Genomic DNA, 14,899 nt, shown 5'->3' on the forward strand with positions numbered 1-14,899 from the left:
GACAGTCTGAGATGACAACAAACAATATAGCAGTCCACCTGAGCTGACTTTCTGCTAAAGTCTCTCTACCTAACTGAATTGCTGGCAGCACGTCAGAAGAAACAGATCTTTCTCTACTTGTATACAGGTACCTCTTTTCTGCTGAGGCCACTCATAAGGCTATGCATCCTCTGAGCTTTCAGTAATTTACATGGAAAGAGACTAATCCCAGCACTGTTTAGGATTTTCTGCCTTGTTGATTTATCTTCAGAATTAAAATTCTTGTCAGACTAGGAAGCAACAGCTGTCAAGCATATCAAGGAAAGGAAGAGACTGACATATGCTAGTCTTATCCTTTCCCCAAGCAGTCATTACCTCTTGTCACTCTGAACAAATCATGATCACAGTAACTACAAGACCTGCCTCTGAATGACATAGTTTAGCCTGACTGACTCCACTGATCAAGTGGCAAAAAATTCCAGATCTTCCTTCATAATAATTAAGCAACAGCTATTTAATTTGAATGAAAGCAATCAAAAGGAATAGAAAATCAGTGAAAGCCAAGTAAGGGACAAAAAAAGAAGTGCTGTTCTATAACCAGCAACTACCACATTGCTAGATTTGTGCTTCAACAACTGTGGCAGAAGCTGGCCAACAATTTAAGTACTTACACAGGTAGAGACAATACATTTAGGTGCACAAACACACATGCAGATACAGTCTGCTTGCCTAAGGTTTTTCACTGACAAAATACGTATGGCATTTTACTTTAGAGAGTTGCTTTAGAGTTCCTTAAATTTTTGCAGCCAGAATAATTACATCTGTGGAATCCAACTTCCCATCACGAAACAAGGAAGTGTTATATTAAGGCGCTGTCGTCTCTTCTTGCAGGTGGATAAACACAACAAATTCTGATATGCACACAAAGAATTGCCTTAGTCTACTGGAGTTCCTGTCTGTACTTTTATTGATCCCTTGGATTTTTACCAGAAGAATCATGGGTGATTTTTGAAGTGTGCCATATACAGAGTAAGAATAAAACAATATATTTTTCTTCTTTCTTGCTGTTTTCAAGCAATTCCAATATATCAATTACAGTAGAATGTAAAAGACACATCCTCCTTAAGGATCTTGCACCCACTAACACACAGTAAGGTTTATGAAAATCTTCAGAAGCACAAACTAATATCGCACAGGGACAGCTTTGTTTCCTCAGAGTTGGTGTCTCAAGAACACACAAACAAGCCATGCTGATGGTTGCAGAACTTCTGTTACAGGAATCCAACCTCATGTTAAAACCAGCTTTTTTAAGGAGAGCGTCTCTCTTCGAAAGTTTTCTTCCCCACAGAACTCAGTAGACTTAAATGTGCAATAGTGAGATCCACACTCACTAAAAAAGGTCACTGAATAAGTCATGCCACTCTGCACTGTAATCTTCATTCTGACAATGCAGAAATGCAAATATGTTTAAGCTACTATTCCCCAACAGCCAAAGCATGAAATTCAGTCTGGGTTAAACATTCAAGGACAGAAAAAATAATCCATGTTCTCCAAATTTTGTAATGCAAATAGGAGATAATGAAAACAAACAAAAAAAACATTCAATGTATCTTACCCGAACTCCTGCAGAAGATGAGCACCCAAGTTCTTCCTGATCCAAGCAACATTTTCCAGTTCCTCTCAGCTGGCAGCATGTTTGCTCCTAAAGAAATCATATCCTGTTCTATAAAACCAACAAAGCAACTTTATAATTTATCTGTAAATTACCACCTTGATTTTTCCTGTTTCAAAGCAGACTTATTTATTCAGATGATAAGTTCGTCCAGGAGATCTCGTGAACCTTGGGGCCCCTAGGAGTGAGTTCCTTTTGGGTACCTGAATGTCTTTACTCATAAGGTGAATGGAAAAAGCTCACAATTGTTTCAATGGCACCTGGATCAAAGTGGCTGAAGCTGATGTAAAGGATTCTTAAGTTCATTGCAAGAGTACATGCAAAAGTCAGCAGCAACTGCAAGTACTTAGCACATTTGAAAACAAAGAGTCAGATTTTCCAAAGGCTCAACCAAAAAGGATTTCCAAATTAAGCTAGATTTCAGGCAGGTTCTTCAGGAAGCCTCAGACTTTTCAGATCCCACCAACGGTCTCAAACTAACAAACACATTCACAAACATTGACCCACCTTAGCAAAAGATGCATAGCTGTCTATAATTGGCCTGTATCCTGTGCAACGGCACATTTCATAGCTTTATATATAAATATTGATATATTTATACATATTCTAGCTTTATTTGAAATAAAGCACATAATGAAACATAAGAAATTGTAATAATGTTTGGAAGCATTGACAGAATTTGAAATGGTGTGGGTTGAAATCTGTAGATATGAAATGTTGAAAATTATGTCCCTAACTCCCTAATGGGAAAAACCATATCTGCAAAAATAAGAAATATTACTTTAATAGTGATTATGATATATGATTGAAATTCCTTGTTTTAGAAACCATTTCTAATAATAATATGAAATACTTTTTATAAATATATGTCAAAAATATATGACAAAAAGCACCCAAGAGATAATACTAGTATTACTCTACTACTATTGCTACTACTATCACTATAATCTTTGGGTTTTATAATCCAATCAAAAATCTACTGCCATTGGCCAGTATCATCGTTTTCACATACAGTTAAAAGCAGTAGGAAAATCTCTGCTGAAATTTCTGGTGCTTTCATGAAGTTAAAACTGTTTAATGGGAGGGGTCAAATATTTTTGGGAACCGTGGGATTGCTAGCAAACTTGGGATAGAAAGTGAATTCAAGTTGCTTCATCTGTTATAGTAAATTTGAAGAGTCGACATACAATGTCATGTCTTTTATCTTCCCTGCAGCTGTCTGTTGAAATTTTTAATAGGGATTTTATGTTATTGGTAGGTGAAGTACTTACACCGAAGACAAAAAAGAATCTATCTTTGATTATATAGATTGTAACACTGAAATAATACTGCATTATATTGAGGCTGCTGATGTAGGAGTACTATAAAAACAGTTCTAAATGATTTTCAGAAATACACAGTCAGGACTCAATGAATTTTAAGATGTTCTTAAGACTACAGTAGTTAGAACAAAACACACTTTCAAACATCATCTACTGCTTTTGTGTCAAATCATACTTGCTATCCCAGTTAATATTTATTGTCTCATCTTACTTTTTAAAACTTACTGTCTGAGACATACCATCCAGAGCAGAAATTATCTGTTCCATGGAAGGTTTCACATGGCTTCTCAGTAAAGCATATATGGACATCACCATTCCAGGGGTGCAGAAGCCACACTGGGAGCCGTGGCATTTGGCAAGTCTTTCCTAGGACAAAACATATGGCTTCACTGGCTTTCTGAATAACCATTTTCAAATTTGTTATCAACAGACATTAGACTAGTAGCAGCTTTTTTGCTATCCCACCACGACCATTCATGAGAAAATTCTCAGAGCAAACATCTTGTAAAAGATAATGCTGTCTCACAGTATTATACTTTGACATTCATGACCTTAATTCCTTGACATGAGATCAGAATGAGAACCCAAGACTTCCAGTTTAAATATCCACCACAATCATGAAGGCCAGAACATAACAAGTCATCAGTCAAAGCTCCATTGCAGACCAATCCCAGAGACAATATCCTTAGAAAATGATACTGAGAAAAAAAAAATACAGAAAATTCTTAAATCAATGTGTCCGGACCATGCTTTTCAGGGATGAGGTAGACTGAAGGAAGTACAGAGCTGATCTAATCTAAGGGAAATTTCTGGCACACAGGAAAGATGCATCTACTTGAATACTGGTCAATCTAATTGCCACCTGGGGTAACTCCTCATGTATTGCAACATAAGCATTATGTTGTCCCCAGTGAGCTGGCTAGATGCCATACTGGTGTAATAACTGAAACTGAGCAGTGCTCTTTGTTCTGCTTCCTAATCCTTGCTGAAAATTGCCATGCTACAAAACACAGGAATGGACAGGCCTGCGTCGTGGAGATTGTGATATAATCCCTGCATGGCAGTACATTAGGGAAAACTCCCTGCATGCTCCTTATTTCATTTCCTGTACCCACACCAGACCAACAACAACACAGCAATTATTATCCGAATTCCCAATAACTCCTGTTCATCTAAAAAGATCAGACAAAACTCAGAGTTTCTAGAATTCTTTCAAAGATTCTGTATTGTACAAACTTACAGTACCTTTTCACAACTCCCATCTCCATTACAGACTTAAGACAAGAAAATCTCATTATCTGTCTGTATTACACAGTCCAGCGTGTTCTCACCTGAATTGGATTAATCCTGTCTTTTATGCTTCCAACCCTTTCCACAGTAGTAACAGCAGCACCATGCAGTGAGCATATGGGGAGCAGGCAGGAATTGGCAGGATGGTGCCTTTGAGGAGTAAAGGAGAACTTTGGTGTTAAACAGCCTTGTCATATGGGTTATGGAGGAAGAAATAAAGGGTATATGCTTCAGCTACTGGGCTATAAAAAGACACTGTGGCACAAGAATACAAAATCCTTCACTTGGACTGTGAGAGCATGCACAGTTCCCACTGGTGGGATTTCTTTCTACACAAAGCAATAAGCTTTCTTAATTAAAAAAGAGAAAGGTTAAGTTAAAAAACAAAAAACCAAAAAAAAAAAACCAAAAAAAAAAAAACCCAAAACCCAAACATATGCTTTATTAAAACCTGAGGAGAGTAGGATGTGAGAAAGTCAGACACAACATTTATAAATGTAAGTTTCAAGAGCCAGGGAGAGAAAGAAATTAAAACATCTAACTTTGCTGCAGACAAAACCGTACAATTACAATAGAATGTGTTCATTCCTGAAGCCCACAGAGATTTTAGCAATGGTTATGGGAAATATGGGACATTTCTTTGTGTTGTCTAGTAAAGACTCACTAACAATGATACATGTTCAAATAAGCACAGAAGAGTCAGGAGAAGCAGGTGATTAGAAGGCTGCGGAAATCTCAGATTATAAAGAACACAATTTTAAAATATCAGTTCTCCAGAAACCTGGGGTGGAAGTTTTTGTTCGTTTTTTTCTGCTTTTTATTGGTGGTGGTGGGTTATTTTTTGTTTTGTTTGGCTGTTTTTTTATTTTGTTGGATTTCTTTTTTTTTTTTTTTAGGCAAAGATTTGAGACTCAGGATCTCAGCGTTATTGCATCACAGTGGGACCAACTCTGGAATCTCTTTTGTGGAGAAAATCTATAGGTAAAGCTTTTAGATATGTACCAGAATTACCCAAGATCTGTCTAGATGGAAAGAAACCAAGTATTTCCAAGTGAACGTGAGTTTTTTCAAATATCAGTGTGAGCATACCGAATCTTCTTGGCAACTGGGTCATACGTAGATAACATCACAGTGCATGCACCACAGCCTCCTACTCCACAGCCATACTTTGTTCCTGAGAGACGGACTGCAAAAGGAGACTGTTAAAGAAATAAAATATAAGATGAAGAAGTCCTCTTTTCTTTACATTCTGCTGAGTTTCCCTTGTTTTACGTACACGAGCAAAACCAGAGGGATCTTTGAACCAGATAGCTCCAGACACACACAAAAAAGTGTACAAGATAGATGAAAGTAAAACACATAAAGAGATAAGAAGGGTAAGAATGGAGAGAAATGAGGGCAAGGCAAACTTCTAACACAGAAGTTTTCAGTCTTGATAGTCAACACCTGGTGAAGCCCCAAAATACTGAAAATCAGTACCCTGTAATTGGAACATGTTGAAGAAATCCAGCAATAGGTTCTCTGATGAGCCTTATTTGTAACACTTTCTTAAGCTTTATACATAATTATCTGCATCCTCCGTTTCAGATTTCAGTATGTCTCCACTGCTGCTTCATGAAAGGAGTACAGTACCCAAAATGGAGCACAATACCCATGCACAAGACAAAGTTCTGTAAGAATGGACTTTGTCCATTATCTGCAGCATAGAAGTTCCACCTTTTTTTTTTTTTCCATCCAATTCACAGTCTACCCCTCTGTTGTCATGGTGCCATGCAGACCATGGAATCTACTAACTCATTTCATATTAACTCCTCCATTCATCAGAATGATAGACAGTCGTATTGCTCTTCCCACTGGGTAAGTACATTTTCATCCATTTTGCTTATTGGTACAAGATCATGTTTACAAATTAATTTCATCATGTTTCCAGATGTTCCTGCACTCAGTGCAATTTTTGTACTCCCATGCATTCCTACTAGTAATCATTATGTAATAATACTTGTAATCATTATAGTAATCATACTGTGCTTGACTGTTAAAAAGATGCTAATTATTCCACCAAATGCCTGAACAATGCAAGTTAATAAAAAAGCTACAGCTTGTGAAGTATTTTCCACGACTGCCCTTCTCCACTTAATCCTTACCTTAATGTTGTTTTGCTTTCTCAAAAAGGACCTCAAATGCTAACACAGATGCTTAATTTTGCAACATGCATGGCATCTTTTTATTTAGAATAACTGTCACTGAAGTCAATAAGGCCTTGACACCAGTTTAGGAACTTGAAAGTTCCCAACTGACAAAAAATAAAGATAAGAAGATAGTAAGAAAATATGCTTATACAGAATTCTTTAAGGGACTGGGGTCTAAATAAATGGTTTACCATAAAAGAAGTTGTGTGTTTATTTCTTTAGTTATAATTTTAATGGCAAATGAACTGAAAGTTTTTCTGTTGTTTGAGAAGCCATAGAGAAGCATTTGGGTAGGACCTAGAAGAGTTACGCTCAGAATTCATGATGTTAAACACACGTAACCAAACAAATAATGCACATAAAGCACTGGATTGCACTGCCAAGAACAAATGCAACATGAGATGTCTTAGTTCTACTTATTGTTCTGTTCCCAAAGTCAAACAAATCCTCAATTATAGTAGTTCACAGAATTGCAGAATTCAAAGGCAGAGCTCAAACAAAAGGATACGTTCCTTTCTTAGATAGTACAGGAGGAATTCTTCAGGATCTGCCTGCCTCTCAATTACCTGCATCATGGGAAAAAAAAAAAAGAGTGATTATGTGTTAGGGAGTGGACATAACCTTCTCACAAGGATTAACTGACACTGAAATGCTGTGATTGTGCATTAAGGAGGTCTGTTTGTTCAGCAACAGGATCCTGACACTTGATCACAATCTGTAGATATATCAACGAATGTGTCAGGTAGTATTGGTGAAATATGTATTTAAAGTATTAGAAATCATGGTTTATTCAGAAAAGTGAGAAGGAAAAGAGGCTAAGTACACACTGGGTGGAAAAGAATAGACCCCCTCTTTTCACTAGACCCTTTGTTGACTCATAGCAGCATGAATCAGAAATCCCTTAGTTTTAAAGCCATGAATTTGTGTGTATGATACTATACTAACCCAGAAAGCATGATACATATTTTAAGACCTATCAATGCAGAATGAAGAGAGATCTCACTTCAGGCTTCTCTCAACAGTTTTCCTATATCAGCAGCATGTCCCAGTTTACCAGCTTCAGCTAGTTCAGGAACACTGTTCAGTGGAATTCAGAAATTACTAAAAGCACTACAGTAACCTCTCACCTTCAGCAAAGAAGGGAACAACCAGCATAGGAAAAGGAAATGTTCTGAGCTTCAAAAATATTTTCACCTAAGATGAAGGGATGGTAATAACATAGGCTATTTAGGATCATATCTTTTTCAACTGGTTAAATAGCAACAAGTAATATGTGAAACTTCTATAGAAAATATAAAAGAGCACAACAATTCAGTTTTGGTGTCTTTTTCCCCCCAAAAAGAATGCATTTAAGCATAGTTGGCAAATGTAAACAGATTTAAAAACAGACAAAAATTTGAACCACTTTTCCACAATCCACCTGAAACCTTTATTTATTTATTTATTTATTTTTATGCCAGCCCTCTTGCTCAGGAATATAAAAATATTGACCAAACAAGAGAAAAATCTATGGCAACTTCAAAAAAAAAAACAAAAAAAACAAAAAACCCCAAAACCCAACAACAACAACAAAACAAACAAAAAACCCACATAGTAGTCAAATTATTTTATTCCAGCTTTTAATATATATTGGGTGATATCTTTTTTAATAGGAACTCACTTTTTATTAAACTGGAAAATCAGAAAAGATGACAATATATTTGAAAATGAAATGTGAGCTTTTGACATTAACAACAGAAAAAGCAACCTCTTACTTTCTTTTTGTAAATTTCTGAAATTACATTAGCAAACAGCATATCCTTTATACTAGCGGTGTTCACTCCAATTATCAACATTAGGAGTATGTTACTGTAAGGTTTTAGTAAATAAAAACTAGATATAATTCTAAAAATTCCAGGTAATGAAGTATAAAGTCACTAATGCAACAAATAGACTGCCTAATTTTTATGAGTGCACAGAAAATACTGAGCTAATGTAAGCAAAAATAACAGTTACAGAGATGAGATCTTGAAATTTCTCTCAAATTAATTAATGCTCAAGTTTGTTTCCTTACAGTGGCAATTTAAAAATTCTCAGCTTTGAATTGAAACCATAAAGAAATCCAACTACCCAGTTCACAGTAAAGACAGGAAAAGCCCACAAGCTCCTTCAGGAGAAAACAGGATGCTGTAAGGAAGATCAAATCCACAAGAAGCTTACCTATGAATGAAATATTGCTCCAGAATAACAGCTTTGCAGTATAAAATAAACAGTAAATACTGCAGCAATTTTCCAAAGGGAAAAAAACAGCCTTTAAAAACTTACCTTCTTGCCATTCACAAAAAAGACAAGGTCATCTGGTTGTTTGTCATGGCAAGCCATGCTGCTGCATTAATATCTGAAAAACGAAGTTTTATATACTGTGAGAAATTAATGAAATACTACATGCTCCTCACCTAGGTCATATGACTCTGACTCAAGTCAACTAAACTTGCTCTATGTCCCACAGAAGTTATTTTCAGACTGAGCATCAAATCAAGTAGATAGGGAGGAGTCAGCGTAAGCTATGCACTTTCACAGCAAGTAATGCATTTTAAGGTGCTGGCTCACCAGACTTTCTACTTGCACTCTGCACAATAACTCTTCTCTGATGAGCAATAATTTGAAAAGAATAAGATCCCCTCTAACTCTAACTTTGCAACCTAAGCGATAAGCTATCTGTTGGAGAGGATTCCTGGGTTTGAACTACAACTCGGAGGCCTCTTTTTAATGCTGTGAACTTTAGATTAGGTAGGAACGCCTAAAGCTAAAACCTGTGCTTCTCATTCAGTATATCACTGATGGGCGTTATAGCTACTGTTTTCCTATAACCAGGTTTCAACAGTCAGGATTACTATTGCATAAACTTCAAAATTTCCTACTGATTATCTATATGCCACTCCAACTCAATAGCCTGACTGCTGCAGTTGACATGAGTTGATCACACCCTATATGATATACCATATGTGCTAAGTTCATAGAGAAAGATACTCCAAATCCTGATCTGGTACTCTAGTGTCTTATCTATTTACTCTAGATTCACATTTAGTAAACTGGGTCATTAATCTTAAAATGCTTTATTACAGCTAGCTTTTTTTTTTTTTAATTGAGAATTTATGTGCATGACTTTTTTAAATGTACATGTCACTTTTTTTATATTATACAGCAAAAGCGTCTCTCATTTAGAAACAGTTTAGTATTGTAAGACAAAGTAGCCAGTTCCCCACCTTTTTTCCCATTAGAAGGAAATTATTCTCAGCAGAGCTATGTGCTGATTGTTTTAGCCCCTCAAGTATGTCATGAGAATTATGAACAACGAAAAACTGAAGTCATAAGGTACTGCAGGCAAAAGCCCTATTGAATTCTGCCAAATGCAGCACTACTGTGGTATTCCTCATGCGTTGCACATACCACGTGCAGGATTAAAAGACGAGAAATAAGTAGACGTAATACTGGACTTTGGCTATGCAATATCTACATTTCAGAGCAACAGACTCCAAATCAGAATTTAGTACCTATATGTTAGGTGCTTAAGATTCTCCAGCCATAGCTTGGGAGTGAATGAAGACAGATATTTACAGAAATAATTCTCTACCACAAAAACAAGAAAAAAGTTTCTAACAGCCATTTCCAGTTTGGGTGTTTCTGCACAACATATATTAATGTGTCGACAGCCATCCAATGCACCATGCCTTTGGAGACCTAACGCTTTGCTTGTGCAGCTCCTTGAGTCTGCAAATCTTTAATACTAAAAACATAACAACAAGAACACAAAAAATACCCACCTCCTCAACACTTTTCTGTTCAAAAAAAAATTCATTCCACAATTTCCCTCATAGGCATAGTGTCAACAAAAGGATGTTAATAGCTGATATTTCTAGCTTTCATGCAGTTTTTCAAAATCTTAAAGCCAAAAGATTAATATCTTTCCATTAAAAAAAAAAAAATCCACAAAACATGTTTAGCATATAGCTGGATTTCACTGAGACAAATAGAAAATGGTGTCACTTGTAAAGAGGCAGGAAGGAATCTTTGCTAATAGTAGCTGAGAAATACTGATAAGCAGATGTGATCTGTACTGCAGATAGCAAAGCATAGGACTAGAACACAATGAATCCCAAGTGTATAAACAGCTCAGCATGGCAGGTGGGGTGACATCATTGCGTGTAAGAGTTGGGCCACAATTTTACAATAATTGACTTGCCTGGAATTTACCAGCATGCATTATGAAAAATAGGTACATAGGAGAGCCACAGACAATGGCTCTTTTCACAGTACATTGATTTCACATGCTCCCTATTTCAGCATATCCTGGGATTTACCCTTAGTTTGGAGCTATTACTGACACATGGAGTTGCAAATTGTCACTAACAAGCCCACACAGCAAAAGATCTCTGTAATCAGAAAGACCAGTAATGTCAGCAGCACATACATTCATTTATTTTTTACTTTTTTTTAACACATATAAGACCCAAAGCAATACAATGAAAATGAAGAAAAAGAAGTTAAAAAACAAGAAGGCTTCAGCTGCCACTTCTAGTGGTACTTTCCCACATTTCTAGTGTCCTTTCAGATGACCTACTATAAGCATTTTGGTCTCCAGTTACAATATCATATCTTCTAACTGCTCCCCTATTTCTCTGCTGTCTTATCATGCCTAAAATAGCACTCAATCCCCAGGTTTAAGCAGACGAATTTCACCCACTCAGAGACCACAGAGTCACAAATTGCAATAAATATTTATATTTTAATAGGCAAAACAAAAGAAGTCCAACCAGCTATCTTGGTTTCCCTCACAAATACAATACCAGGTCATAAAATGAAAGAAGAGAAAATAGTTGGTGGCAAACTAAGAAGTGAAATGAGAGACCACAAACCAATGTGTGAAACAATTAGAGCCACTGATTTTCATCATAAACAGCAGTCAGGAACAGATGATGCAGAGGTTCACAGAAATCACACGTTCAATGTGTGACTGTTCAACTTCATGAAAGAAAATGTCGAGGGACACGGCTTAGTGAGAGCTATTGGTGATGGGTACATGGTTGGACTACGTGATCTTGTGAGTCTTTTCCAACCTTGGTGATTCTATGAATCTAGTACAATTTTTTCAAGTGCTACTTTCTGAAACATACATGCATACACTGAAAAAGTAATGATTTCTCTGTTATGTTGCATCTTACATCAAAGCCCTAAATCCAAATGCCAGAGACTTTTGGATATCTGTGGGTATGTGTGAACACATTCAGAATGGAAATTTCAACTTTACACTTTAATAACAAGAAAGGCTGAAGTTTTCCATGAGCTCAATTCTATGGATTCTAACATTGAAATCAGAAAACGGTGACTGGAGCTTCCATAATACATTCATTTCAATATATTCTATGTAATTTCTTGAACTTGTCTTATATTACAAATAAATACATTCTTCAAATTTATTACCACCAGAATTTGTTACCATTCTAAACAGTGCTGCTTTATATTTTCCTGTCTCCAGCTGCTACTACTTGTCTGCTGCCTAGGCAGCATCAGACGATCAATATTCGCAGATATCTTTTGCTGTTTTTAAATTGTTTTCTGTTTGTTTGGTTTTTTTTTTTGTCTTTTTTATCACAGTAATGCTCAAGAGTGAAAGAAAAGCTCTTAACTTACTCTCACGACTCAGTACAGTGCAGAGAACAGGATTAAGCACTGTTTAAGAATCCTTTCCAGAGACAGGTTCATCCAGGCCTCTATTTAAAAGTACACTGAACTCCACATGAATTTTCCCACTAAATTCAGAGGCTTTTGAACTGTTCCATGACAAAAAGAAAGCCTTAATGGGAAACTACATCTAAGTGACTCTTCCAGCTTTGAAGATAAAATCAATCTCCTATCTGTATAGGTCATACCAATTTGCCTGGCATAGCAAAAGAAAATCATACTACTAGTTCCGTGTATATTCTTAACACAAAGATGTTTGTACCAAGACAAATCTAAAATGACTTTACTACAAATCACTTGCTATCAGAAAGATATTTAATTTAATAAACAAAGTTCCAATTTTTCAACCAAGATGTCTGCAAAGGCCTGCACTGCATGACATGTGGAATAAGTATGTTTGGAGATGTATTTCTAATAATTAAATGCTGTAACTCGAGTGGTGTAGTAAGTATACCAGACCAAAAATGAAGACTGACAGAAGAGTAATGTGCTTTTTTTTAATGTATATATGCTTCTATTCTGAAAATGAGAAAATACTTTATTTTATGTGAGTTGATTAGTGTGCTTTGGAGCAGGAAATCAATAGCTGTAATTCTGTTCAGGTCTGATGCACTCTGGCCCAAGGAGTGGAGAAAGAAGATTCATCATTTGTCATCTAAGAAAACAAACAAGATATGAAAAGAATTACATGTTAATATTATTTGACTGACAAACTCTGAATATTGTCCTTATCAGGTGCCTTTAAGTTGCCCAGCAGGGTGTTCCACAGGAGATACCTAGAGATGATGTCTAGAAGGAAGGTAAAACTGAGCTCAGGATGAAACAGGGACTTAGAAGCATAGTTTCTGCATTTGTGGACCTCACCTCCTTCAAATTCTTGTAATGATAGTAAGTCCATATACCTACTGATTTTGGGGTCAGTGACATCTACCACAACCAAAGAAAAGTAATTTGTAAGCGAGAGCTCAGAAGTTTCTGTGCCAAAGCCGCAAAGGTTTGGGGCACAGCCTGGATGTGCCAAAGCATAGACTGGCCAGAACTTTGCTTCACAGATTTTATAGACTAAATCTAAATCTAAGTAGAAAAAGAATAGCAGTGGGCCATAGCAGTGGGAATAAGATAACAGTGAACAGCCGCAGAAAACAGTGAATCTGAAGGGTTAGAATTATTGAAAGTGTATCACTTCATTTGTTTTTCTTCTGTATTCTTTTGTTAGCTCTCTTTTCTCCAACAGAGCTCTGGACATAGCAAGGAGTACCACAAAGAAGTAACAGTGCCAGAGTGAAGTTGGTGGGAAACTTCGAAGGAGGATGGAACTGCTCAGAGACTGATCTACTATTTAGCACACACTGGTAATACATGTTATTTAAGGAATGGCTATGGAATTTGCCATGCAGAAGAGAAGAGGAGGCTTCAGGAAGAGAAGGGGAAAAAAAAAAAAAAATGTTTTAAAGGGAAAGAAAGATTATTCAAAATCAGATAATTCCAGAACAATGCTTGAAATGAATTTTCTGGAATAACTTAGTTGTGTGGGACCTGTTACCAGATATTTCAGTTTTGAAGGAGCCTTCAGTGGAAAGGGCCCTATGGTATTGCTCTATATAACGCATTCCCAGCCGGAACATCATTAGGCACCTCACCACTCAGGGATGCCAAAAGCTTATTTTGTTACATTTACTCAGACATAATTAAACAGATCACCCCCCCACCTACCTATTACCATCTTTGTAAAGTCATCTGTGCAGGCTGCTCGTATTTGTTCAGCAGTCAGAGGGCTGTTCAGGGCAAAGGTCTTTTTTAGTCCTCTTTCATTCCTCACACGAGTTATTGCATCCCTCAATGCGAAGAACACAGAGCATCCCAAGAAAAGTCCTGCCTCACCTGTCCCCTGGGAAAAAAAAGGTTGAGCAAATGAGAAATACATGTCACAGCAATATCAATTGAAAAGCTCAGATGATAGCGACTCAACGCACTTCATTCTTTAGTATGCTTTTCTTCAATTTAGTATAAGCAGACTTAGGTGATGTCAAGTCTGCTGCTGCTGGATGCTTCCAGGGACCTAAAAAGGTTGGCTTCAGATACTGGCTTCTGATTTTAAAATATTTTTGCCTTCTTGCTGAATGGAAATTTATAATAGGTGACAGATTAAATTAAAGCACTCTCAATCCAGTAGCAGGAACAGATTAGAAAAAAGTCAGAACTCACACTAATTCACCATAGACAAGGAAACACCTTAGTGGTCTTTACATTCTCTTACTGATTCAGACATGAGCCACATTTGTTCCTTATCGCAAAAGTAGGTAAAATCTATGTTTCCTCTGGATACTTTCTTCTGAAATACTGAATATCTTAACCTGAGTTTGACTGAGATATTGCAATTGCAATCTGCTTGCTACGATTTGAGAAACAAACGTCTTCCCCAAACATGCTGCATGAAGACAGAATCACACTTCCTTAAGACAGTGAATTCTTAGGGTAATTGTATATGTTCACAGGAAAGGGTAAAAACTGTTTGAAGAGGGATACTAGCATCAGTTTTATAGAATCAACTATGTAACTACATAACGTAGACAATATTAAAAAAATAAATCTAATTATGTGTCACAAAGACAGCTTTAAATAATTTTAAAGGACTTATTTGTTCTTTAATAACTTTTACTTTAAAAACATGTTTCCTACTCCTGTCATGCTATTCTACTGAATTCTAAAAGCATAACTAATATCTG

General features: G+C 36.5%; 2 protein-coding genes across 3 annotated transcripts in view; both read right to left on the reverse strand.

Annotated features, from left to right (window-relative positions):
• Positions 1-9,506, reverse strand: part of LOC122181721 (aldehyde oxidase 2-like) — a 43,507-nt gene extending 34,001 nt beyond the window's left edge. Inside the window, 7 exon segments of the mRNA XM_042874387.1 lie at positions 1,595-1,681; positions 2,159-2,222; positions 3,209-3,339; positions 4,305-4,413; positions 5,353-5,449; positions 6,961-7,018; positions 8,757-9,506. Of these exon segments, the coding sequence (XP_042730321.1) occupies positions 1,595-1,681; positions 2,159-2,222; positions 3,209-3,339; positions 4,305-4,413; positions 5,353-5,449; positions 6,961-7,018; positions 8,757-8,813 (603 nt within the window). The 5' untranslated portion in view covers positions 8,814-9,506.
• A 1,691-nt stretch (positions 9,507-11,197) lies between these two features.
• Positions 11,198-14,899, reverse strand: part of LOC122181660 (aldehyde oxidase-like) — a 39,801-nt gene continuing 36,099 nt past the window's right edge. The window contains exons 34-35 of one of the 2 annotated variants that reach the window (XM_042874229.1): positions 13,887-14,061; positions 11,198-12,828 (exon numbers count right to left, since the gene is read on the reverse strand). In XM_042874229.1, coding sequence (XP_042730163.1) covers positions 12,818-12,828; positions 13,887-14,061 — 186 coding nt within the window. In that variant the 3' untranslated portion in view covers positions 11,198-12,817. Of the gene's footprint in view, positions 12,829-12,850; positions 14,062-14,899 lie in introns of those variants that run through there. The other variant, XM_042874228.1, reaches the window with a different exon arrangement.

This window comes from Lagopus leucura, unplaced genomic scaffold, assembly GCF_019238085.1.
Source record: "Lagopus leucura isolate 7727_CA_CO unplaced genomic scaffold, USGS_WTPT01 Super-Scaffold_100012, whole genome shotgun sequence".
Lineage (NCBI taxonomy): Eukaryota > Metazoa > Chordata > Aves > Galliformes > Phasianidae > Lagopus > Lagopus leucura.